The sequence below is a fragment of the Oryx dammah genome, unplaced genomic scaffold (assembly GCF_014754425.2).
Source record: "Oryx dammah isolate SB20612 unplaced genomic scaffold, SCBI_Odam_1.1 HiC_scaffold_9, whole genome shotgun sequence".
Lineage (NCBI taxonomy): Eukaryota > Metazoa > Chordata > Mammalia > Artiodactyla > Bovidae > Oryx > Oryx dammah.
In genome coordinates, this window is record NW_024070193.1 from 15,412,343 (window position 1) to 15,438,774 (window position 26,432).

At 38.3% G+C, this 26,432-nt stretch overlaps 1 protein-coding gene across 6 annotated transcripts in view; it reads right to left on the reverse strand.

Annotated features, from left to right (window-relative positions):
• Nucleotides 1–26,432, reverse strand: part of ERC2 (ELKS/RAB6-interacting/CAST family member 2) — a 900,269-nt gene that overhangs the window by 409,326 nt on the left and 464,511 nt on the right. For 4 of the 6 annotated variants that reach the window (XM_040246394.1, XM_040246393.1, XM_040246395.1 and 1 more), the window contains exons 8-11: nt 20,112–20,249; nt 11,298–11,438; nt 6,448–6,588; nt 2,329–2,364 (exon numbers count right to left, since the gene is read on the reverse strand). In XM_040246394.1, coding sequence (XP_040102328.1) covers nt 2,329–2,364; nt 6,448–6,588; nt 11,298–11,438; nt 20,112–20,249 — 456 coding nt within the window. The remainder of the gene's footprint in view (nt 1–2,328; nt 2,365–6,447; nt 6,589–11,297; nt 11,439–20,111; nt 20,250–26,432) is intronic. The other 2 variants (XM_040246396.1, XM_040246397.1) reach the window with 1 other exon arrangement.

Sequence of the window (26,432 nt, forward strand, 5' to 3'; positions counted from 1 at the left end):
GGACACGACTGATGCAACTTAGCAGCAGCAGCAGCACACTATAGAAAACAGTTTAAAGGTTTCTCAAAAAGCTAAAAGCAGTTGTCATATGATCGAGCAATCCCTCTCCTGGCCAGATATTCAGACAAAACTATAACTCAAAAAGCTACATGCACCCCTATGCTCACAGCAGCACTATTCACAATAGCCAAATATGGAAACAAGCTAAATGCCCATCCACAGATGAATGGGTAAAGAAGATGTGGCACAAACATACAATGGACTACTACTCAGCCATAGAAAGAATGAAATAATGCCATTTTCAGCAACATGGATGGACCTAGAGATTATCACACTAAGTGAAGTAAATCAGAAAGAGAAGGACAAATACTATGTGATATCACTTACATGTGGCATATAAAATATGACACAAGTGAACTTATCTACAAACCAGAAAGGGGGAAAGAGGGAGGGAGGGATGGATTATGAGTTTGGAATGAGCAGATGCAAACTATTACATATAGAATGAATAAACAAGATCCTCCTGTATAGCACAGGGAACTATCTTCAATATCCTGTGATAAACCGTAATGGAAAAGACAATGGAAAAGAATATGTATGTATAACTGAATCACATTACTATTAGAGCAGAAATTAACACCGCATTGTAAATCCCGTATACTTCAGTAAAAGATATTTTTTAAAAGAATAATAATCTATTTTAATTGGCTATATTAATAATTGGCTATATTCCCAGTATGTCTAAACAGTGGGTTAGCTTAGTTAACTCAGGGAGAACAAATTAGTCCATGACTTTTGACTTAGTCACCTAAAGGACTGAAAAGTTTGCCTTTGCATCCTAAAGACCCATCACAGGGTTAGAGGAAAGGCAAAATCCAGGAAGTATCAGGTCATCACTATTTCTGGAAATGGTCTACAGGTTAACAGAACTGTTTCTTTCGCCCTACATATCCTGACATGGATGGTAAATTCCTATCAGAGTTTAGGTAAATCAGAGCTGCTGCAGCAACAAAGCCCTCCCCACTTGCCCTCCATACACCCCAAAACCTGATATACTTTGGTGTTTTCCTGTCCTTAACTAGTAAGTGTGATATAATTTCAGTGTGGTTACTTTACATCTCTTTAAAATGATCTAAAGAAAACACATACTTTCTTCAGGGTTAATGTTCAAGATGAAGATATCCCAGTTTTAATTTGTCTTCACATCTCCACTCACTTGAGCCTGCTTATTAACATGTCCATTCAAATATTAAGAGAAAATAAATTTGGATTATTTTTGTTCCTCTGCTAAAAATCATATGTGGGTACAGAGGTTAATAAAGATGCTCCAATGAGGCTTGAAGAATTCTGTTTCCTAAAGCAAAATTTGTTTCCAAGGATGAAGGGTGGAGGATGAATCTGAATAAATACACCCAAGCATCTTGTGTATCATGCTATATACGACTAGGAGCAGTAACTTAACAAAAAGTTCTTGGGCAAATTGTTTCCTTTATCCCTGCTATTCCTTTTTCCCATAATGGGAATTTATAAACAAGAAGTAATTAGAGTGCAAGATAGCACAGATCATATCTGCCAAATGACAAATCCCATTCACTTTTATGTATTATTTCTCCCATTAAGTCACCTGAGTTGACAAAATCCTTTTTAATAAGTTAAAGAAACAAACTGCTTCATATAGATACACACCTGTCATTAGGATAAAAAACAAACAAACAAACAAAAAACTAGCAGTGGTATCTGGGCTATTTTACACATATTTTTACTAGTTACCTGTTTTTTGTTTTTGTACCATTAAGCTATAATCAAAACCGTCAGAGTTATTAGAAGAGTATATTTTAGATTGTTTTCAAATAACAGGTTTTTAACCCTTGCAAAACCCATAATAATGTTAGGCATTTAGCAATCTCAAAGGGCATAGCCCTACTTTAAAATTTAAATCTATTTTAACTTCTATCACTTGAATATAACATACCTTGAGCTGTTTGCTATTTTACAAATGTTTTTCCTTTTGGCATAGATAACTCTGAAGAATGTGGGAAAGATTTCATGAGCCTAGATCTGCAGCTGACCTAAGTTTTTCTATCACCTTAGAGTTAAGACAGAGGTAATACCAGAGCTGGCAATATTTCCTTGAGTTCTTAATTTTTAAATTTCACAGAAAAAAGAAATGGCAATGGCCTCTGAACAGGTCATGTCTTTTGACAGAACGGAAATGGGAAGAGATTCATAAATATTTCAAAACTTCCCCAATATGGCACACTGTGACATGTAATCAATGGATCCTCATGCTTTTATATGTTACAGCGGGAACTTTCAGAAATGACTTACTGGGTTGTACATCTGATTGAACAACTGCTCAGCTTGCTACATTGCAAAGTTGGGGAGGCATTGAAGCACAGACAGGGAAAGAAGGAAAGATCCAGAAAAACAGCATTAGCTCAACAAATTCAGTGCATTTGCACAGACAAACTGGTGGTTAAAAAAGAAGAAATTTCAGTTTCTAAACATTCCACAGTGAAAGTGAGAGGCTCTAGGGAAATAGAAATGTTGACTTTGGCTCCTTTAAAAGAATAGCTGGAATAAGAAATTTAAGGTTTGTGTTACTTTCCCTTTCTTAAGTTAAATAACCCATGAAATAAAGAAAGCTGTCCACTTTTGATGATACATGAAGTGCTGGCCTCTAGCAATGAATCAGAAGAAGTGCTCTTGGCCAAGCCTGCAATTTATTACCTGAACTTCAAAGATGGTAATAATAAAAGATTAATTAAATCTTATCACTGAATTTATAGCTCTTCTTTTATATTAACACAAGCTTGACTTTTCTATTCAGTCTAACTTTAGAAAAATATAGATTAGCACACAGCAGGTTAGCAATAGCAAAATATCAGTAAGCAAGACATTACAGGATAAACAGTAAATGGGAAAAGAAAAGAATTAAGTCAGTAGGAAGATCAAAAGGGAACCAAAATACAGTGTTACCCATTGTCTATTACCAGTTCCTACTAGTAGTTCATAATTAAAAAATACAGTTTTCAGTGTCTATCCTATTATGTTCCAGGTCCTTTAGAATCTGTAATGCTCTTCTATTTTATAAATGTTTGTGGATTTAAAGGTACTAAATATTATTTTAAATAGCATCCTCAAATTATAGATCTTAAATACCTGCATCATTAATTTGGGACTCAATGTCAAGGGGTAGAATGTGAAACACTGTAAGCTTTAAGCCAAGACACTCCTTTGAAGAGCAAGAATTTTTCTTCAACTTTGATGAAGTAAATGATAATTTTACTGTGGTTTTAAAAAATACCTTCTTCAAAGATGATATTAATTGGAAAATGACTTAAATAACATAAATCATGGCATTCTGAATTTCTATTGCTTCTGAAATGATTTCTAGTCATATAAGATAAATTTATGTCTACAAATTGAACACTAAATACTCACTAATATAAGTAAAGATTTCCTTACAAGTGAAACTCTAACAAAAAAGTTGGAGTTCATCGACAAAACTGGAAAGATGGGGAAGGAACAAATATATCCTGATAACCTTGCTGCCTGACGATGAGAGAGAGTTCTCTATAGACACGGGGTGGTTATTTGTGCCACAGTGCTCACAGGCCTTACTCTGGCAGCTGCCTTGAGTTTGAAATCTGGCTGACCAGGTGTGTGGAGCTGTTTTTAAGAGGTGGGATGGAATGTGTAAGAAGTTACTTTTCTGCCTTTAGTAACCATTTTCAACACAAACTATTTGGAAATGTCTTAAATTGACATAGTGCAGTAAAGAGTTAAAAGCATGTATGAATGTCCTCCACAAACTTTTCTGTTAAAAACTCATCTTAACCAATTTCTAGCATTGTTTATAAGACAATCGCAGATTTAAATCACAATTTGGATTCCACTGTCACTAGCAGACAAGGTTTTTGTTCAGCTAAACACATCACCAATGTTGTATAGATTTTATGGCAAAAATACCTGAGCACTCACAAATCTTGAGCAAAACTCCACTGGGAACTCATGGTTTATTTATGACATAATAAAACTATTATGTTTTCAGCTTTCATTTAGTAACCCTTTATATTTTATTCACAAGTCACATACCCTTTTATTTAAAAGGAGGCCCAGACACTCCTTAAGCTTTTATAGCTGCTTATTTTTCCATGAGTAAATGATGTGTATATATGTATATTCACAAATTTTTGGCTTATATTTTCAAATATTTCACGTAGACTTCAATTCTTTTTAAGGTGATGGGTACTTGGGGTTTTTACGGAATTATTTATTAGCAGAAATTAAAGGCTACTAGAAAAAGTATTTTAAACTTTTGAATTTAGTTGATGTAGAGGGCCAAAAATAACAAAATAATTACTTCAGGTTAGGTATAAAAATATTTATATTATAATTACCTTATTTAATCTCACTGTACTATGCATGTAGGAGACAATATAAGACATGTATATACTTAGAAATAAATTATCTTTTCATAAATTAAATAGGTCCTTTACAGCAAGATAACTGTATTTGTTATTTTAATCCTGGTGATGTGGCAGAATGCTAAAATGTTGTCGGGAATAATACTAAAATATTTATCAGATTTGATCTACAAATTTCAGTATATGGTGTCTATCTGAAAGTCTAAGGAAATCACATGCTTTCACTGACTTTGCAGCTTAACTAAAACTATGTTGAAAGACACTAAGTTGAATTGTACAGATGTTCACCTATTAAACTAGCTAAGTCATGTTCATGGAAACTATGAACATCAATATATGAACATCAATATATGAACCTCTTACTTTTAAGAGGCTTTCCAGTTCCACAGATCCCTTACACTAAAATGGAGGGGGTCAAGAATGTATCTGAAGACGTAATATGTGGAATGCCCTCAACTCCATAATGGTTCCTCAGGGTTGATGAAAGGCAGTTTTTCATGCCCAGGTATAGTGGGAGTCCTCCTTCAGGACCTAGCATACTTCAGGTGAGGTGAGATGACTCAAAGACCACCATAAGGAGCCAACAAAATTCTCTTACAGAGTTATCCTGGAGTCTGCTTTATGATCACAAACATGTTCATTATATAAAAAGTACCATTCATAGGTTCATTTCTTGATATGCATATGCATGTATAACATATTGCAGAACACATTCATATCTGTGTCAAGAATATATATCATACACCCAATGCATAAACAGCCAAGTCAATCACCATTTAAACACCCTCAAAGGGGCAATTTAATCTCTATTTATTGCTTGAGATTTCTGCTTAAATAGACTTCACTTTTAAAAAGTGAGATGATGAGTAGATTAGGAAATAGACTTTGTAATAAAAAGATTTTCTTGCTTTTTTGTTGTAAAGAGATTTGATCCATATATTTATCTTTTTCTCTATTACTAAGGGGACTTGATTAGTGTGGGATCTCATGACAGTTTCCTAATATTCTATGACATGAACACAGAATAATCACATTTCAGTTATACATTGCATCATGCATATGAAAGTGTATTAAGTTTTTAAATATCCAGAATAATTTCTCCACAGATATATGATGCTTTCACATCCCTATTATCCATATCATATATTTTTATAACTTTAGCAAATGAATCCCCATTTCAGTGTGCTATGAATTATACATAGTCACACTTTATTATATGGTTTATTTGTTTAGATTCTTATCATCTCTTCTGAATAAGTTTATAATTGTCAAAGGGAAACAAAATGCTTAAACTCATAATGTTATGAGTTTTACGTGAACAATGAATGCAGACGTACCAAACAACACAAGGAAAAAGTCAAAGGAAGGATGCATGACTGGAAATGTACTCCACAAAAATGTCCAGTTCAGAGAAAACATGTTAATATTGCAATGCAAAGACCCTGTTTTCTTTACTGTTTTCTTCAACATATAAACTTGCTTAAATATTAAGGTCAAGTATAAATAGTCAATCCATACTGCTTCCAAGGATTTGACTATTTTTACCAGCTTCTAGAAATTTAACACTGTTGGGTAAACTTCTGCAAAGTCCCCTCTCTCCCAAAACTGACCTGTTACTGAAAAGTAGTAAAAGTTTATCAATGTATAACAGGGCTCCTGGATTGTTTGACTTATTGAAAACATTTACTGTAAAACATTTATCTTTCTTTATGGTTGAGATTTGCCCAGAGAGTAATGGCTGATCTTTATAATATTTTTCACTTCTACTACTATTTTCATCTATTTCTCAAGCTTTTTTTTTTTTTTTTTTTGCCCCAGACAGGAAACCTAAGATAACTTTTCATGTTCAGAGACAGATCTGATGCAGACTTCTTAGGAATAAAGATTGCTTAATTAATCCTTTTATCAGCAGATGACAAAAGATAAGGGGTTTCTGTTTTTTGAAAAATGTCTCTTCCTTTCCTATTTTATCAATTCATTATAAAACGAGTATGTTTTTTCCTTAGATATCACTTACCTTTTTTAACTGTGCTTCCAATTTGCTACATTCTTCTTTCTTTTGTTCAATGGCTATTTCTAGAGATTTTAATTTGGAGTCCCTTTTCAGCCCTGCTGAGGCTAATGAAGATGCATGTTCCTTGAGGTCAATTAAACTAGACTGAAAGGAAAAGAATACAGTAAGTAAAACAGTGCAATTTCTACTAGCAATGTCTTCAATTTTAATACACTGCCTCCATACATAGCAATAAAGTGTGCATTAGACAGACAGGGTAAATAAGTCTTACTTAGGTAACAATAGTTGACTCTGGCCAGGAAATTAAAGTTGGCCAGTTTATAGAAGCAAGCAGGATCTAATTGCAGTAGAGTCAAATGTGACCAAATGGTGTGGTCAGTAAATGCATGTTTCATGTCTCAAAGTTATGCTAATGATCTAAGTCCCAAGGTAGTCTTTACACATCATGGCAAAACAGACACCCTGAACCTTCCGTTTACATTTACTGCTGTCAGGTGGCGCAGCATCTAAGAAAAATATGAGAGAAAATACCAACTTTAATGCTTTTCTCCCCCAAAAGGGCAAATCATGTACAAAAGAAGAATCCAAGTAAGTCTTTATCAAATTCCATTTCTTTAGCAGAAGAATGACCAATGTTATTTTAAACATCTCCCATAGAATCAAAGGTAAATATATTTAAAAATTCAGAGCAAATTTTATGTCTTAGGCCTTTGTAAATCCAGATTCAGGAATATAATGAATCCCCCCAACTCAGACATGGGGTTACCCAAGTTGTCCAGAAACCAAGAGGTTCCCTGTATAGTACAAATTCCAAAAGGTAAAGAAATAACACTTGCATATATCACAGTACACAACTTTGCTACCTAGGAGGACAATGTCTACCAGCAAACATGGAATGGTTAGTAACATCTAACTATGTGACTAAAATGTTCAGGTTCCACCCAAAACCAGACATGATGCATTTATTTTATATCCATTTGCAACGCCTAGCAAGACACCAAGCAAACAGCAATTTCTTAGTAAATGATGTGGTCTAATACTTTACTGCATAATGAGCACTGGAATAACCATATTGATGACGATACCACCACAATCACCCAGCAAGCAATTCAAGTTCTAACAACTCTCTGAGTGACAGGTTAGCCATTCTCATTTTTCAGGTCAGGAAACTGAAGTTCACATGAGGCCTTGTCTTCAGCAAGGTTCTCAAGCCATTAATGGGAGATATGTCTCAAATCCAGGTTTCCAACTCCAATTTCAATGGTGTTTTCATGTAACTTCCACAGAAATAATAAAGGACCTTATAATCCTGGTGGCTCAGATGGTAAAGAATCTACCTGCAATGTGGAAGACCTGGGTTTGATCCCTGGATTGAGAAGATCCCCTGGAGGAGGGCATGGCAACCCACTGCAGTATTCTTGCCTGGAGAATCCCTTGGACAGAGGAGCCTGGTGAGCTACAGTGGTTACAAACAGTCAGACATGACTGAGCGATTAAGCACAGTATAATCCACATACTTTGTCATGGTGAAAACTATAATCACTCCAACTAAATTATAAGTTCCTTGCTAATAAAAATTGCTTGCCTTTATAAATTTTAAATTGCCAGGTGTAATAGTAATAGCTCTATGTGTCAACTTAGCTAGGCCATAGTCTCCAGTTACTCAATCAAACACCAATCTAAGTGTTATTGTAGAGATATTTTGAAGATGTGACTAATATCTACAATGAGTTCACTTTAAGTAAAAAAATATTATTCTTCATAATCTGGGTGGGCCTGATCCTATCAGCTGAATGGTCTTAGAAGCAGAACTAGGTTTCCTTCAGGCAGAAGAAACGCCTCCTGTGGACTAAAGCATTAGCTTCTGTCTGAGAGTTTCTAGCCCATCCTGCCTTCTGTGTGAATTCTGTGTGAATTTTGGACTTCCTTAGCCAGCCCCCATAACTATGTAAGTCAATTCCTGCAATAAATTTAATATGATTAAACTTCTTAATGCAGCTCTGTTTTTCTGATGGAAGCTTGACTGACATACTGAGCCCAGTGGCAGGCACATTATTATACAGGAAAAATAAATGTGTACAGAAGTGCCTGTCTGAAATTCATACAATGTAACCAGTGTTTACAAAATTATTTTCATTTAAAGTTTACACTCTACGAAGTCATCAAAATCTCTTTTCAATTAGAAGCACATATAAATATACATATTGCTTTTAGGGTGCAAACACAGGAATAACATTTGGAATCCGTGAAGAAAACTGTAAATGAGACAGAAGCTTCAGTGCCTTTTCTTCCTACTAACTACAGGAACTATGGACTCTGCAGCTCTTATATTCTTTATATATCAAAGAATGATAATCTTATTTAAAAAATAACCTCTTCTCTAAAAACTAGTGAACTTAAATTTTAGAAAACATAAATTTTGCTTCTAAGCTTCCACTAAATTCCTATTTCTGATCAATTCTTTCCTTCTTGGACTCCTAATTTAGACAGTATTTTAATCTGTTTCAGGTTAGTTTACTCACTCAGTCATGTCTGACTCTTTGCAACCCCATGGACTGTAGAACGCCAGGCTTCCCTGTCCATCACCAACTCCTGGAGCTTACTCAAACTCATGTCCATCGAGTTGGTGATACTATCCAACCCTCATCTTCTGTTGTCCCATTCTCCTTCTGCCTTCAATCTTTCTCAGCATCAGGGTCTTTTCAAATGAGTCAGTTCTTCGCATCAAATGGCCAAAGTATTGGAGTTTCAGCTTTAGCATCCGTCTTTCCAATGAATATTCAGGACTGATTTCCTTTAGGATGGACTGGTTGGATCTCCTTGCAGTCCAAGGGACTCTCAAGAGTCTTCTCCAACAACACAGTTCAAAAGCATCAATTCTTCAGCACTCAGCTTTCTTTATAGTCCAACGCTCACATCCATACATGACTACTGGAAAAACCATATCTTTGACTAGATGGACCTTTGTTGGCAAAGTAATGTCTCTGCTTTTTAACATGCTCTCTGGGTTGGTGATAGCTTTTCTTCCAAGAAACAAGCGTCTTTTAATTTCATGGCTGCAGTCACCATCTACAGTGGTTTTGGAGCCCAAAAAATATATAGTCTGACACTGTTTCCACTGTTTCCCCATCTCTTTCCCATGAAGTGATAGGACCGGATGCCATGATCTTAGTTTTCTGAATGTTGAGTTTTAAGGCAACTTTGTCACTCTCCTCTTTCACTTTCATCAAGAGGCTCTTAGTTCTTCTTCGCTTTCTGCCAGAAGAGCGGTGTCATCCTCATATCTGAGGTTATTGATATTTCTTCCGGCAATCTTGATTCCAGCTTGTGCTTCATCCAGCCCAGCATTTCACATGATGTACTCTCTATGTAAGTTAAATAAGCCTGGTGACAATATACAGCCTTGATGTACTCCTTTTCCTATTTGGAACCAGTCTGTTGTTCCAAGTCCTGTTCTGTTACTTCTTGACCTGCATACAGATTATTCAGGAGGCAGGTCAGGTGGTCTGGTATTCCCATCTCTTGAAGAATTTTCTACAGTTTGTCCTGATCTACACAGTCAAAGGCTTTGGCATAGTCAATAAAGCAGCAGTAGATGTTTTTCTGGAACTCTCTTGCTTTTTGATGATCCAGTGGATGTTGGCAATTTGATCTCTGGTTCCTCTGCCTTTTCTAAAACCAGCTTGAACATGTGGAAGTTCACAGTTCACATACTGTTGAAGCCTGTCTTGGAGAATTTTAAGCACTATTTTGCTAGCATGTGAGATGAGTTCAATTGTGTGGTAGTTTGAGCATTCATTGGCATTGCCTTTCTTTGGGATTGGAATGAAAACTGACCCTTTCTGTTCCTATGGCCACTGCTGAGTTTTCCAAATTTGCTGGCATACTGAGTGCAGCACTTTCACAGCATCATATTTTAGGATTTGAAATAGCTCAGCTAGTATTCCATCACTTCCACTAGATTTGTTCATGGTTATGCTTCCCAAGGCCCACTTGACTTCACATCAGGTTTAAAATTACCAAAATCCAAGGGCTGAAGTGATGCTCTGGAGCTGGGAAACTAGCAACTATGCTAGGATACAATCCAACAGGGCAAAAGAACAAATATGTCATAAAGGAGACAATCATGTTCTGCAAATAAAATGAAGGGTCCAATTGAGGACTACGGCATGTATCTCAGGGTTTTGGAGACTGCAGAAAATAATGTGCACATTGGGCTTCTCATACTTCACCAAAGCACTGCTAAGTACGCTGAAGGGCGTATAGGTACCCCTCAGGACATGGGTACTTTTCATAGCCACCACACAAGAAATTCCTTTAAAGCAGGTTGTTTGACATTATAAATGCAGATGAGATTTGTATTCTGTGTTCATGTTTGCACTAGCATGAAAATACTGTTTCAGACTGAGCAGCCACAACCTTTTCCTATGGGCCCAGCATGGTACCACATCTCCTAACCTGGGGGTGTCGACTGATTCATTTGAGAATTGTAGATGAATGCACAGCACCCAACACAAGGATTAGTACCTAACAGGTCCTCAGTAAGTTGGAGCTATTGTTATTACTGTCAGTGCTTTTGTTGTTCTTGTTACAGCCATATGAACACGGCAAGACAGCAAGAAAACTTTCAAGGAATTACCTTATAGTACAGAAGATATGCACAGAGCATCACCGGATGAAGGGAGTCACAGTAAATACTGCTCTGTAAATTTAGAGAGCTTTATAAAGCAAAGGTAACTAGATCCCCCAAGTCTTCACACAGTCCCTCAAACTAAGTCTCTAGTCTGCCTGAGCTACATGAATATGGGTTGATGAGGACTACTCGTGTGGTGCACTTGTTTTTCCAGACTCACCTCTTTTTCCGTCAGCTCAGCTTGTAAAGCATTGACCTTCTCTTTCAGGTCTTTGTTTTCTTTTCGGAATGATTCTATCTCTTCTAGTCTTTCCCGATCATCTCTCTCCCTTTGTTCTTTCAAACGCTCAATTATTCTTTCCTGTGAGGCAATTGCCCAATTAAAGAGAAAAAAAAAAGTGACACTCTATCAGTGTGCATGCCAAGGCACGCTACAGAATGAAATAAGAAGCAATACACATTGAGGGAGAGAAAGAGGGTGGGATGATTTGGGAGAATGGCATTGAAACATGTATACTATCATGTAAGAAACAAATCGCTAGTCTAGGTTTGATACAGGATACAGGATGCTTGGGGCTGGTGCACTGGGATGACCCAGAGAGATGATATGGGGAGGGTGGTGAGAGGGGGGTTCAGGGTTGGGAACTCATGTACACCTGTGGTGGATTCATGTCAGTGTATGGCAAAACCAATACAGTATTGTAAAGTAAAAAAAATAAAATTTAAATTAAAAAAATAAATAAAATGTCCTATAATTGGAAAAAAACAAAAATAGTAGTTACTGATAGGCACCACTGAGCTTTGCCAATGCTATTTTTTTTGAAGGATCAGTTTTGTAATATAGATTAATAAATCCTATAAAGTAGAAAAAAATAAAATAAATTAAAAAAAAGAAGCAATACACAGAAGTGCTCCTATGTGTATTGGACTCAACATACACAAGGTATTCAAAATTGTGTTTGTGAAGAGAGGTTGTGCATAACAGTATTTGGGAAAGACAGTCAACTGCAGCTTTCAGCTTGTTAATCAAAGTTAGTACCACAGGGTTGTCATGGACCTCAGTGCTCAAGTTCATGGTGGTACCAGGGATTTCCAGGAGCAATTCCAGAAGAATGAGGTTCAGGCACCAAAACCCAAACCCTCGTATGAGGAAGAGGAAGACACAGAACCAAACTCTTGGATCAACCCTCTTTGCTTGGCTTTCCCATCTGCTGTCAAATAACCTTCCTTGATTTCTGAAGGCTCTTTTTGTGAGAAAGAGGTTCAGAGAGGGGCAGGACCTAGACCCTCAAGGAGATAAGGCTGAACTCACAATGAGAACCTGATACAAAGTAAGTATTAAGTTCATTATGTAAGTGATTATTTACTTCCATGTTTTTTTTCAACGATTTCTTGGCCATCAGTAGAGACTCAAAAACATTGCTAGAGTTTCTCAGAGCTATCTGAGGTACTGTTCTCCTGGGCTACAATCCTCATTTTGCCACAAATAATACTTAACTCACAACTCTCAAAAAGGAAAAAAAAAGAAAAGAAAACACTGTTAGAATCTCACCTAGTCCTCATCACATCTGTACAATCTGAACAAGGACTACTGGTTACAGAGTAGTGGGGAGGAAAGCCAGGCTTAGAGAGACCAGTTGACTCATCCAAGGTGACCCAGCTCTGAAACAGAAGACCCGCCCTGACACCCAGGGCTGTCTGAGTCTTAGCCACGCCCAAGAGAACACACTGCCACAGACACAAGCCATTCAGGGAGATATGAGTACCTGACTGTGCTTAAGTTTTATGTCTAAATAAAAACATTACTCTGGCAGATATATTTTCCAAACAGATGAAATCTTTCTGATATCAAAATAAGAACTTTTTTTTTTTTTTTAAGGAAAATTCTGCTCAGGTTAAATTTGAGTTAGATTTCTGAAACTTGTGTCAAATTATACAACACCTATTTGGATTTTCTTCTAGATGGTCATGTTAAAAAATTTTGGTTCAAAAATGATTCTTAAGAATATTGTCTTTCATATTCTGAAATTCCCTGGTGGTCCAGTGGTTAAGGATCCACCTGCCAATGCAGGGGACACGGGTTTGATCCCTGATCCAGGAAGCTCCCATGTGCTGTGAGGCAACTAAGCCCATGTACCACAACTACTGAAGCCCACTCACCCTAGAATCCATGCTCTGCAACAAGAGAAGCCCCCACATTGAGAAGCATGTGCATTGCAACTAAAGTAGTCTCCACTCGCTGCAACTAGAGAAAGCCCATGTGCAGCAATGAACACACAGCACAGCCAAAAACTAACATTAAATTAAAAAAAGAATATTGTTATTTATATTCTTATAAGTATACAGTAGAAGACAAAGCCTGGTACATAAGACAACTATAATTATAAAATACACAGCTTTTAAAAATACAGTGTTTAATGTAGAGGGAAGTTAGTTTGAACACCTGGCCTATGATTTAAGATCCCCCAGGTAAGTACTTCGGAGAAGGCAATGGCACCCCACTCCAGCACTCTTGCCTGGAAATTCCCATGGATGGAGGAGCCTGGGAGGCTGCAGTCCATAGGGTCGCAAAGAGTTGGACATGACTGAGCAACTTCCCTTTCACTTTTCACTTTCATGCATTGGAGAAGGAAATGGCAACCCACTCCAGTGTTCTTGCCTGGAGAATCCCAGGGACAGGCGAGCCTGGTGGGCTGCCATCTATGGGGTCGCACAGAGTCGGACACAATTGAAGCGACTTAGCAGCAGCAGCAGCAGGTAAGTACTTAGGCTTCCCTGGTGGCTGAGATGGTAAAGAATCCACCTACAATGCGGGAGACCTGGGTTCGATCCCTGGATTGGGAAGATCCCCTGGAGAAGGGAATGATAACCCACTCCAGTATTCTTGCCTGGAGAATCCCCATGGACAGAGGGGCCTGGTGGGCTATAGTCCACAGTGTCACAAAGAGTTGGACACGACTGAGCGACTAAGCACAGCACAGCACAGGGAAGCAACTGTACTAACCAAATGACAATAATTTATATGTCTAATGCTTTCAAGGGGGGAAGAATACCACTGTTGTTTTTAATTATTTAAAAACACCTTAAAATGAAATATATAATTACAACAGTGTGGGTTGAAATGGCATAAATGATTCTATTAATTGTCTGTATTTGTTTCTTCTTGATTTCATTACTATCCTATTTTACTCATCTGTATTATGGGGGAGTCAGTGACTATGTGATAAATGGAAGAAGGAAATGGTCTCAGTGCACAGGAAATCTCTCAAGGACTTTTAACAATTTCAGCAATTGAGCCCACACTGCCTTTGGCCTGCATCTACTGCCAAAGCCTCACAACTGGTCAGCCAGTAGGCAGTCCCTCTCCATCCTGTCACTTACACCCCATAGTGTTGGAGTGACATTTTTAAAGCCCCAAACTGACCACGTGGTGGTGGCTTAGTCATTAAATCCTATCCAACACATGTAACCTCAAGGACTGTGGCCCACCAGGCTCCTCTGTCCATGGGATTTCCCAGGCAAGAATACTGGAGTGAGTTGCCATTTCCTCCTCCAGGGGATCTTCCCAACCCAGGGATTGAACCTGGGTCTTCTTTACTGACTGAGTTACCAGGGAGGCCCTGACCAAACTGCTCACATCAACTCATTATTTAGAAACTCTCCCAGTAATCACTCTAGCCAGAACACGTGGCATTTATTCCCACCAGACAGGCTTATTGCATGATCAGTCTCTCAGCCTAGCTTTCCAAAGGGCAACATTCAAATCTTACAATTCTCTTAACTTAGGCCTGAGCAAATTGCCTGGCATACAACAGGCAATTAAAAAGGCTGAGGGAAGGAACAAGAATTCAAATTAGGGGTCATCCTGTCTTCAAAAGAAGGGAAATAAAATTAAGTATGCATGTTAACATCCAGAAGGTGTCAGCGTCACTTGGAAATGAGGTTGATCTGCTCTAAGCACTTGTACTATTGACTGGGCATTGATGACAAAGCAAATCAGCAAGCAGTTTAATGTTTTTAAGTGTTATTGATGATTCAATACTACAAAATATTTCTCCGTCAATCACAAAACTAATTTAACCGTCAGCTACGCAGGGCCAGATGTCAAAAACATGTGTTAAAAGGCCCTAATATGCCATGATCTACTTGATTAACAGCTAACTTGCAGAAATTCCAACAATGTGTTCTTGTTTTAGTCTTATTTGCATTGGCAAGTGTTCCTTCTGCACCCATCTGGCTGTGCACAGGTCTAATCTACTTGCGCTTTATCACTGGATGGCAACTGCATGGCAGTGGCCTCCAGCTCTGCTATCTGGCTGTCTCAACTTCTTATCTGCCATGTGGCTTTATAAATACTGGGGGCTCCATGAGCTTCTGTGTGTCAGTCCTGGAGCTAAGTCATACTCAATCTTAACTCACTAAGGGGCATTATTATTATTATTTTTTTTTTACACACTCTGCATATCTGAATAAGTTCTGGGAAATTAAAAGGAATAATACATTCCCTGGGGTGAAATAATAATAAAAGGGGACTAGTGCCTAATGGGTTCTATTCATCAGCCAAAAGACAGCAAATAATTAAATATTCTTATAAGTCTACAATTTCCAATTAATCACTTTCTTTTTTGCACCATGTCTTGTTGTAGAGGATCTGTTAATTTATATGTGGATAGAAATGGAACTTGTGAGGGAAAGGTCACTGAAAGAGATTGTACTGTCAAACACAAAGACCAGAACATTTGAATTTAGTCCCATTCCATCACCCATGAGCTGAGCGGTCTTGGGATAACCCAGGGTGGGCAACTAAGTCCCAACCAAGGGCCAGCCTAGAGTACAAATGGCTTTCCAGAGTGCTGCACTGAGAACTTAACTGGTGTCACAGTTGATTAATGACGTCTACCCAGGGCCCAGAATAGACACTGGACCAGAATAGAACAGTGCTGCACAGGTCCCAAGTTTTCATTTCTGGGCATGTCATTTCACCTCACTGAACCCAATTCCCATCTTTAAAATGAAAGAGCATGGAGTTACTGTTTCTCAAAGTATGGCCTTCCAAACATTTGCATCAGAATCATTGGTCATCCTTGTTAAATCAAAGATTCCTGGGCCCCACAGCAGAGCACAGAATCAGAATCACTAGGATATGGGACCCAGGGAACTATATTTTAAGAAGTTTTCTTGATTAGTGGTCCCCAACATTTTTGACAATTTTTCCACATACTGAGGCAGGGGTGGGGGCGATGGTTTCAGGATGATTCAAGCTCATTACGTTTACTGTGCACTTTATTTCTATTATTATTATATCAGCTTCACCTCAGATCATCGGGCATTAGATCCCAGAGGTTGGGGACCCCTGCTCTAGATGACAAGATTATTTTGGATACATATAGAAGTTTGATATCCACGAGAATATAAACACTTAAAAATAAATCTACTATTCTTTATCCCCTGACAGGGAAATTTGCCAATTCCTATCAAGTTGTCTTGTCTGTTTTTCAAATACACGATGTTCTGATTTTTGGCACCTTTTGAAAATTCCCTCTGTGTTTGCATTTATTCTTTATCAGGTGAAAGGTTAAAAGTTAGATGTGTATAGGGTTTGGAAACCAACAGCTCACTGACCAAAGCTGCCCCACAGAGCTGTTTTGTTCAACTTGAGCATCATATTTTAAAATCTGAACTTGAACATTTTGAGGTAAGTCAACGATGCTCCAGCTTGTCATAGTCACCAGCAGTCCCAACTGCTTAACACCAAGCCCACTTCCCTCATTTTTGCTCCCTGCCTGACCCTACATGGCATCTAAGTTCTCAACTCCTCATGTACAGTTCAGTACAGATTTTACATGCCTGAGACTGTGGGTCGGCAAATTGAATAATTATTGTCAAGGTAATTCCAAAAGATAGTGGAGTTCATAGGTCAGCTAGTTTAAATGTACGTTTTGAAGATAAGGTACTGAGAGGAGAGCAGATTTGCCCCATGTGATGTAATTATCAAGTAGTGGGGACAGTTCGAGAGGGCCAGACTCCCATAGACCCCCAGATTTCCTTCCTTGGCCTCCCTTAAATCTCAGAGAAAGTGTGTTTAAGTAAAAGGAGTAGTTTCAGATTCAAGAATTGTTTGGGGACTTAAACTAGAATAAATCAAATCTCAGTAGGGAGAAAAAGGGTAAAATCCTGCCAAGAATACATGATATGGAAAAGAATATGGTGTAAGTTTGTTTCTGTATATTTGGAGAAAGAAATCAAGGGTACAAATGGACTGACCATGTCACTGAAAGACTGCAGAAGGGATACATAATCATTCATAGTTTTTGAAACAACATTCTTCCACTCAAATTTTATAAACAAAATTACTACTAGAAAATTTTGATACTAAATTCTTAATAATTGTAAAAAAAATTTTTTTTCCCTGAAAAATCATCTAATTTTTCCAAATAAAATCTCATCTTTTATAAATTAAAGTTGTAATCTTATAGTTTTATTAGGAACAGTAAGACTATATAGCCAGTGAAATCTGGCTGCTTTTTTACGTTCTATAGTTTTAGCATAGAGCAGTGATTCTTAGACTAGAGTGTACATCACAGTCACCTAGAGAGTGTGATGAAGTGCAGACTTCTCGACTCTACTCGAGGCTCTGATTCAGGAGGTATACATGGGGCCTAATAATTATACTTTTGACGGACATCTCCTGGTAATTCTGATATAGACATCAGATAAAACTTTTTTAAGATTCACCGACTTCTGGAATCAGTGGGCTATTTAATCTAATTCGCCCATACTACAAATGGGCAATTTGAGGCCCAGGGAGTGAGAGTTATTTGTCAAGGTCACCCAGTTAGTGGCAGAGCTGAGACTGGCTCCTAGGCCACTATCCACTAGACCTCATTACCTCAAGGTTTATGATAACAGGGAAAATAGTAGGAAACAATGCTGTTATTACGGTGTGAAATCCAAAACAAAACAAACAACACAAAGACCCCATGACCTCTTGCATTTGTGGGAAATCCTACAAAGTGCTACAGAACAAGAAATGATGAGAAAGACACAGAAAAACAGCATAATGGGGTCTACTTACATAGTTCAAAACTTAAGATTTCTTTGCTTCAGAGTTTGACAATAGTTATGTCAATAACATGTACCTACTTAAAGACTGCACTGATTCATGATATGTCCAACCAAAAACAAGCTATCTTTCTTCAGAATCCTTGCAAACTTTACCTCATCTGCTCTTGGATACTGATTCTTTGACACTTAGGAAGTGATGGGGGATATAACATGCAAATTCAACTCCAAGGCCTACTGGTGCCCAGCCCAGCACACTATACACCCTCTGCGGGTAGGAGTACAAAAATGCCCAGAGAATGAATGAACTAACTTGGGTAGAATGAAATGGACTATAAATCATTTAGGAATCAGTAAACATCAGAATGACCTATTTGCCTAAATAGATTTTCTTCATTCTTTTGGTCAAAGTAATCCTTTTAAACATCAGTCAGAACTAAGACTTCCAAATGGCTTCCTACTTGCTTCAGAGTGAAAGTCAAAGTTTTTCACCCTTTGTCACAAGGCCCTTCAAGGAATACTCCCTCTCTACCCACTGCTCCCCTCTGCTCTGGATTCCCTCCAGTACATTCTCCCTCCAGAAGTGCTCATGGCTCATCCCTCACTTTCGTCAGGTCCTTCCTTATATGCACCCTTCTTAGTAAGACCTGACCTGGTCATTCCACCCCAGCATTCCTTGAACCCTCTCCTTGCTTTCTTCTATAGAAAGTATTACCCTCTGAAGTCCACGTGTTTTACTTATTTATTTTCTATGTCTCTTCAGTCCCATTAGAATCCTCCATGAGAGCCAAGATTTTCACCACTTCTTTTCTCTGCTGGATCCCTGTTGCCCACAAAAGTGCCTGTCATACGGTGGTGGCTCACTCCATCAACACCCAAAGATAGTGCACTAGGCTCTGGGGGAAGGTGAGCCAACACACACAAGTAACATACATATACAGGCATGCTTGGGCTTGGAGTCTAGCAGAGAAAACCAACTAATCACATTAAAACTGAAAAATGAACAATTAAGATTGTCACAAGAGCTCTGGGAAATTCATGGTATTCATGAAAACATAATAGAGGATTTTACCTAGGAGGCTTCCCCAGGGAAATGATTGATAATAATAATAACAGTTATAACTTAATATATACCTATTATCCTAAACACTTTCTATATATTAATGCATTTTCTCCTCAACGTAATCCACTAAAGTAGGTAGTATTTTTATCCTCTTTTACAAATGAAGAAACTGAGAACGCGAGAGGTTAAGTAACTTATCCAAAGTATTAACTGTCAGACCCAATATTTGAAACCTACGAGTCTGGCTCCAATATCCACAATCTTGAGTCTGTGCAATACAGCTTCTCAGCTCTCAGAAGAAGAGGAATTAAATCTGCAGGGAGTAAAGAACATTCTGGGCTCAACAATAACGTTTGCAAAGAGTCTGAGGCAAGAGGAAACAATGGTGCACTTAAGAATCTAGAAGGCCAGCATGGCTAGAGCACAAAGTATGAGAGAAGAGAGATGGGGATAAGGCTGGAAAAGGAGGAAGGAAAGATGAATGGAAGGGACGGAGGGAGGGAGGAAGGTAAAGGAGGCAGGCAGAGAAGTGGCTAGTCAGGTGAGAGCCAGAGAACATGACGGGATGGACCCTAAGGGGTTAGAGATTTCAGTTTCCATCATCCTAAAAACAATGGACCTAAGGGTTAAAGATTTCAGTTTCCATCATCCTAAAAACAATGGCAAGGTAGTGGAGGTTTTTAAGCAAGGCCAAGAGTGAAGTGATCAAGTATGTATTTCAAAAAGATGCCACTGGCTTCAGGATGCTGAGTCTACTGCTAAAGACTGCATGGGAAGGGAAGGCCCAGCTGGTACTAGGTTGGTGTGAGTACATGGAGAAAAACAAGCACACTGAAATGCATTTGGACCATTTCCTCCCAACCACATTTCCCTAAACCATACCACAGCTAATGTTTAGTCCAAGCTCACCTTCTCTGACAAAGCCTCCTCGAGCGTCGCCAGTGCAGTGTCTGTGTTACTGGAATCAGTCTGCAAGGACTTCACTCTGTCTTTCAGATTGGTCAATTGCTTGTCTTTATCCCTAAGCTGTTCTTGTAAGTTTTCAATCTGAAAGTAAAAATCACCATATTTAATACACAATTTATTACATATCCAGTACAGTGGATCTATGGGGGAAAAAAAAAAAAACAAAAAACAAAAAAAAGACCCAAGATTACGGAATTTGTTGATATTAGGAGGTTACACTTTTATTTAGAATCAAGGCCATTTTGACGAGACCATCTTTCTGCCATGTAATTCAACTTTGTGTTTAAACAGCAATAGAGATGAGCAGAATATCTCCCTCCATGCAAATGCAAGCCCTTCAGACACATAAGCACTATTATTTCTATTTCTATCCCTTTCACTAGCCCTTTAAGTCTTGAGCCCATAAACCTAATCTTGGTGCAGTGACTCAGAGAAACATACATGCAGAATTCATTCAATGAACAGACACATACTGGGTGAGCACCGAGCACCCTATCAGTATATGGCAGAACCTATGTAGTCATTCACTCACTTCTTTATTCAGCATTAGACTTTGTGTGATATGCCAAATGCTGTCAAGTGGCTGTTTCAAAGTAACCACATGAAAAGCCAAGTAGGTTATCACCAGTAGACTGTTAATGGGAAGAACTTGTGATATAAATCAAATGTAACAAGTACTAAACACTCCATTTGGCAACTAAGTCATGTGCTGGCAACCAACCAGCCACTTTTATCCACTATCTGCAGCCTGAAATAAACACACCAAATAGCCGATTATAACGCCTGACCAGGAGCAACAGCAAGGACTTTCTCTTGGGCATTGCATACATTATCATTCATGTTTTTATTCTCTGCTTTCAAACCATGTATTTCTTATCTAAGGATTAAAAAAAAAGTCCCACTGTACAAACAATTTATTCATATTAAGGGTTTTAAAATGACAAGGAAAAAAAGCAGTACAACTCTAAGATAAGTCCATTCAAAATATTTGTATTCTACACGCAGGCTTTCTCAGGAAATCATTCCAAATGCATGTTTCACAATGTGCAACTCAAACAAATTTTGGGATTACTTGATTCATGTAGCATGAATCTGGAATGGCAACACAAATAATGACCAGAGTAGAAGCAATAATGAGGAGGAGGCAGAGTGACAGCGAAGGTGGCGGCAATAGCAGCATCATAAAAGCTCTGAATGCAAAGATAATGACCCTGCTGACCCTCAAGCTCAGGAGAGATGTGAATACTTTTTCAAATGGCTAAAATGGATGTGGGCTAATGGAGATGGATTTTTCTTCCTTCTACTCTTCCCACTTTTCTTTGCTCCCTCCTTTTTTTATTCATTCCCCTTCTCCTCATTCTTCTTCTTCCCCTTTTTGTCAATGTACTTTTTTTTAATGTTTTTCTGCCTTGAGACAAACATCCTGGTTTAGAGAAATAACTAACCTTTTACTTCATCAAAGTGCACTGTGTTCCTGTTTAGCTAGTACTGTGAGAATTTGCAGTCCCTCCATGGAAAACACAGGAACTCAAAAGGTATAATCATCTGACGTCAAAACAAAGGCTCCCTCCATTCCAGACAAGTGTTCATGTCATTACAGGACACCATAAGCAAATACATGAGGGAGCAAAAACATGGGTGGTTACATGTCAGAATGACAGTCGCTCTATAGAAGTCAGCAGCTGAGAGGACTAACTCTTGTGAGAGACTGTGTTATTATTTTGAGTACACTTATATTCACATCTGTGACCACATATGTGTGCAAATCTATGGCAGCTCCAAGCAAACTGATTAAGTTCTCCAGCCTGGAAGACAGTGGGAGACAGTGCCCTGGCTAAAGGAGAGACTTTCTCTCAGGGCATCAGCACCACTGACTTCAAAGGGCTTCAGGTGCTGCAAATAGAGGCTGAAGAAGACTGCTGTATGCCTGTGTGAGACTCTCTGGGGCCTTCTCAGTTACTGGGGAGATTAAGGATATGGAGAGTCAGTGGTCCAAGGAGTAAGCAGGTAGGAGATAAGAGCTAGAGAAATGTGGGCTGGTGAGACCTGGGGACACAGGAGCGACATAGCTATGGATCTCACATCTAAGAACTCCCCAGAAGAGCCAGTTATTTCACAGACAAGACTGAAAAACAGATCTGGAACGGGAGACATTCACAGAGCGAGGGATACACCCCTTTAAAAATGTTGCACAAAGATCGCCAGTAACGATTCTTAATAAAGACAAAGTACAGACTAGGGTGAGGAATATAGCCTATAGTGTAAATAAGAAATAAAACTACAAATAGATACATATATGCTACTGTAAAGTACATTTTTTTTTTCTGGAAAAAAAATGACAAGAATTTTAACTGTGTTTAACTTTAGGGAAAGGGTCTAGGGTGCAAAAAGGTGGAAGTGAGCTTTCGTTTCTTGTTTTCTTACATCTCTATACTGTTTTGTTTGAACTTTCTAACCATGTAGGTTTTATTCATTTTGATTGCAACATTATCTGGATGGAGAGTTTATGGGTCATTTTCAGTTTATATTTATATATAAAAATTTAAACCATTATGGTAGTATTTAAAATCATATTTGCATGCTATTGGTAACTAAGTAGAAGAGGATTGAAGAGGAAAAAGAGTAGAATGTGAAATCATATTATGTTTGTATGTAAAAAGGAAAAAAGTTGATATAGAAATATATATATATGTAATTCATTAAAATATTATTTGGTATATTTGATTTTGCAATTCTTCTTTATACTTTCCTATATCTGTCAGCTTGGTTTTCTTGAATATAACAGAATAAAATATATTTAAGATCAACTACAAAATATCAGAATGATTCTTTGAACATGTTTTGAACAATAAGTTGGTACTTTTTATTATAAAAGGACTCAATGTAGGAGGAAATTTTTGTTTTTAGTGTTCAGTCGCTAAGTCATGTCCAACCCTTTATTTCTTTGTTATTCTAAGAAAGGAGGACTCAATTCTTAAAATTAGGAAACTGGGGATAAGTGTAAAATTCTGTATCTTTCAAAAAATATTTTGCAGCTTTCTAATGTTCATAAATCATTAACAATAAACATTTACCAAAAAAAGGCATAAAATTTTTTTCAAAGGGTGAGGTTATATAGGTTCAAATAGCAGGCAGTGGAAAATAAGCAAATTGAAAACCAGGATTAGGATGGGGAGGTCTGGGGATGGAAAGTGAGGATTTTGTGAGAAATTACACATGCTGCAAAAAATGGAATCCACCTAAGCAACATAGTCAACTCACTGGTCACTGTGACTTGATAAAATAAGAGATGGACCTGAGCGTAGGGCTGTCAATGCTTTTGAATTAAGCCACCTTTTCATCAGAGCTGGACAACTCAGAAGGAGACAGCCTTGCTGCAGTGGGACCTGTACCTCCCAGAGCAGACCACTGGAAAGGAGGTATGGGTCAGAGAGAGCTCAGGCCCTGGGGGTCACTGGGCATCCCTAATCGTAATGGCTTCAAGCTGACTACTGAAACCTCATGTCTGCCAAGTTCAAGAAGGGTCAGTGCCCAGAGGGAGTTTTTTGGTGAGTTTTCACACAAACGTGGTCCCCAGTGGGAGATGTCGCTGACTGAACAGCAGCATCCTTCTTGACTCCACATTTGCTCCCCCTCCCATTTGGTCTCCAAATTTCAGCACGTCACCTTCCTACAATGCAGATCTCACTGAATGACTTTTTTCCTTAGAACTCTTCAACTGTTCCCTCATTGCCTCCAGATAAAGCCCAAACTGTCTGACATCATAGAAGAGGCCCCTCATGGGAAGGCTCACTGGTCTTCCACCATCCCCCAGCCTTGCCTAACCTCTCCCACGACCTCCCAGCACCAGGCTTCTTCATAGCCTCTCCATCTTTGCCTTTATTTCTTCTGCTTGGGAGATTCTTCTCATCCTATTTTTTTTTTAACCAAGTTCTACTCAAACATTTAGCTATCAACATATTCCTTAACTCCTCCAGGAAGCCTTCTTTTCATAACACCCACTCTGGCCCAGACTAAGTCCTCTACGTTTCACACACTTTTCAAATTGCCTTTTACTTGTCTCTTTACAATGTGACTGTGAGTTCCGTTAAGAATTCTGTCATTCTGTCTCACTCTGTATTTCTGGACATAGCACCCAACTGTGCTGACAATACCGTGTATTTACTTACTGAATGAATAAAAGAAGGAAGGAAGGAACCCTAAAGAGAATGTCTTGTGTGAAAGGAATAGACCAGACCAGGTGATAGCTGAGTCCCTTCAGCTCTTAGATCCTACAAAGAAGAAATTAAAAGCATGAAGAAGCTCTATATATAGTCAGAGTACCTTAAATATGCTGAAGAATCTTCATGCTTTCAGATATTACACAAAGGTATTTTTTTGGCTGTTTCTTTATAGAGTTGTAAAATTAGTTACTAAAAAACATTTTCTTTTCTCCATATCACATATCACTATAATTTCTGTTATCCACATCTAAGGTATCAGTCAAACCTTTCAGCTCAATCAATAAGAACATCTCAGGCTGGTTTAAGCACAAACAAACTGCCAGGAATACAGGAGAACCAGGGTTGGAGAAAATAATCCAGAACAGAGCCCAAAGTTTTGATGCAACTGGCCTGGTGCAGACCCTGTTGCCCCAGCTGCAGAATACCAGAAACTGAGACTTATAGCACAATCTAGCTTCACCAGTGAAGCCATCAGGTCCTCATTTCACTAGGTGATGAATTTGCTAGCATGCAATTGTTTATAGTACTTACTTATAAACCCTTATAATCCTTTATGTTTCTGCAGAATTGGTGGGAATATCTCCACTTTCTCATCTTAGTAATTAAATTTTTGTTTTTCTTTTCCTTAATCCACCTGGTTAAAGGTTTGTCAATTTTGTTGAGCTTTTCAAAGAACCCAATTTTGATTTCATTTATTTTCTCTATCATTTTTCTAGTCTTTCATTTCAATTCAGTTCAGTTGCTCAGTCCAAGAGTTGGTGATGGACAAGGAGGCCTGGTGTGCTGCAGGCCGTGGGGTCACAAAGAGTCGGACAGGATTGAGCGATTGAACTGACTGAACTGATTATGTCCTTTGCAGCCAAAGATGGAGAAGCTCTATACAGTCAGTAAAAACAAAACCAGGAGCTGACTGTGGCTCAAGTCATGAGTTCAACATTGCAAAATTCAGGTTTAAATTGAAAAACGTAGGGAAAACCACTAGGCCTTTCAGGTATAACCTAAATCAAACACTTTATAATTATACAGTGGAGTGATGAATAGACTCAAGGGATTAGATCTGGTAGAATGCCTGAAGAGCTATGGATGGAGGTTCTAACATTTTACAGGAGGCAGTGACCAAAATCATCCCAGAGAAAAGAAATGCAAGAAGGCAAAGTGGTTGTCTAACAAGGTTTTAAAAATTTCTGAGAAAAGAAGAGAATTGAAAGGCAAAGGGGAAAAGGAAAGATATACCCATCTGAATGCAGAGTTCCAAAGACTAGCAAGGAGATAAGAAAGCCTTCTTAAGTGAACAATGCGAAGATATAGAGGAAAACAACAGAATGGGAAAGACTGGGGATCTTTTCAAGAAAACTGGCAATATCAAGGGACATTTCATGCAAGGATGCACATGATCAAGGACAGAAACAGTAAGGACCTAACAGAAGCAGAAGAGATTAAGAACAGATGGCAAGAATACACGGAAGAATTGTACAAAAAGTTCTTAATGACTCAGATAACCACGATGGTGTGATCACTCATCTAGAGCCAGACATCCTGGAGTGTGAAGTCAAGTGGGCCTTAGGAAGCATCAATAGGAACAAACTTAGTGGAGGTTATGGAATTCTAGCTGAGCTATTTAAAATCCTAAAAGACGATGTCATATTGAGTGCTGCACTCAATATGACAGGAAATTTGGAAAACTCAGTAGTGGCCACAGGACTGGAAAATGTCAGTTTTCATTTCAAAGCAAAGCCAAAGAATCTTCAAACTACAGTATAATTGCACTCATTTCACATGCTAGTGAGGCTATGCTTAAAATCCTTCAAGTGAGGATTCAATGGTACTTGAACCAAGAAATTCCAGATATACAAGCTGGGTTTAGAAAAGGCAGAGGAACCAGAGATCAAACTGCCAGCATTCGTTGGATTATGGAGAAGCAAGGTAATTTCAGAAACAAATATTTATGTCTGCTTCACTGAATATGCTAAAGCCTCTGACTGTGTGGATCACAACAAATGGTGGAAAAGTCTTAAAGAGATGGGAATACCAGACCACCTTA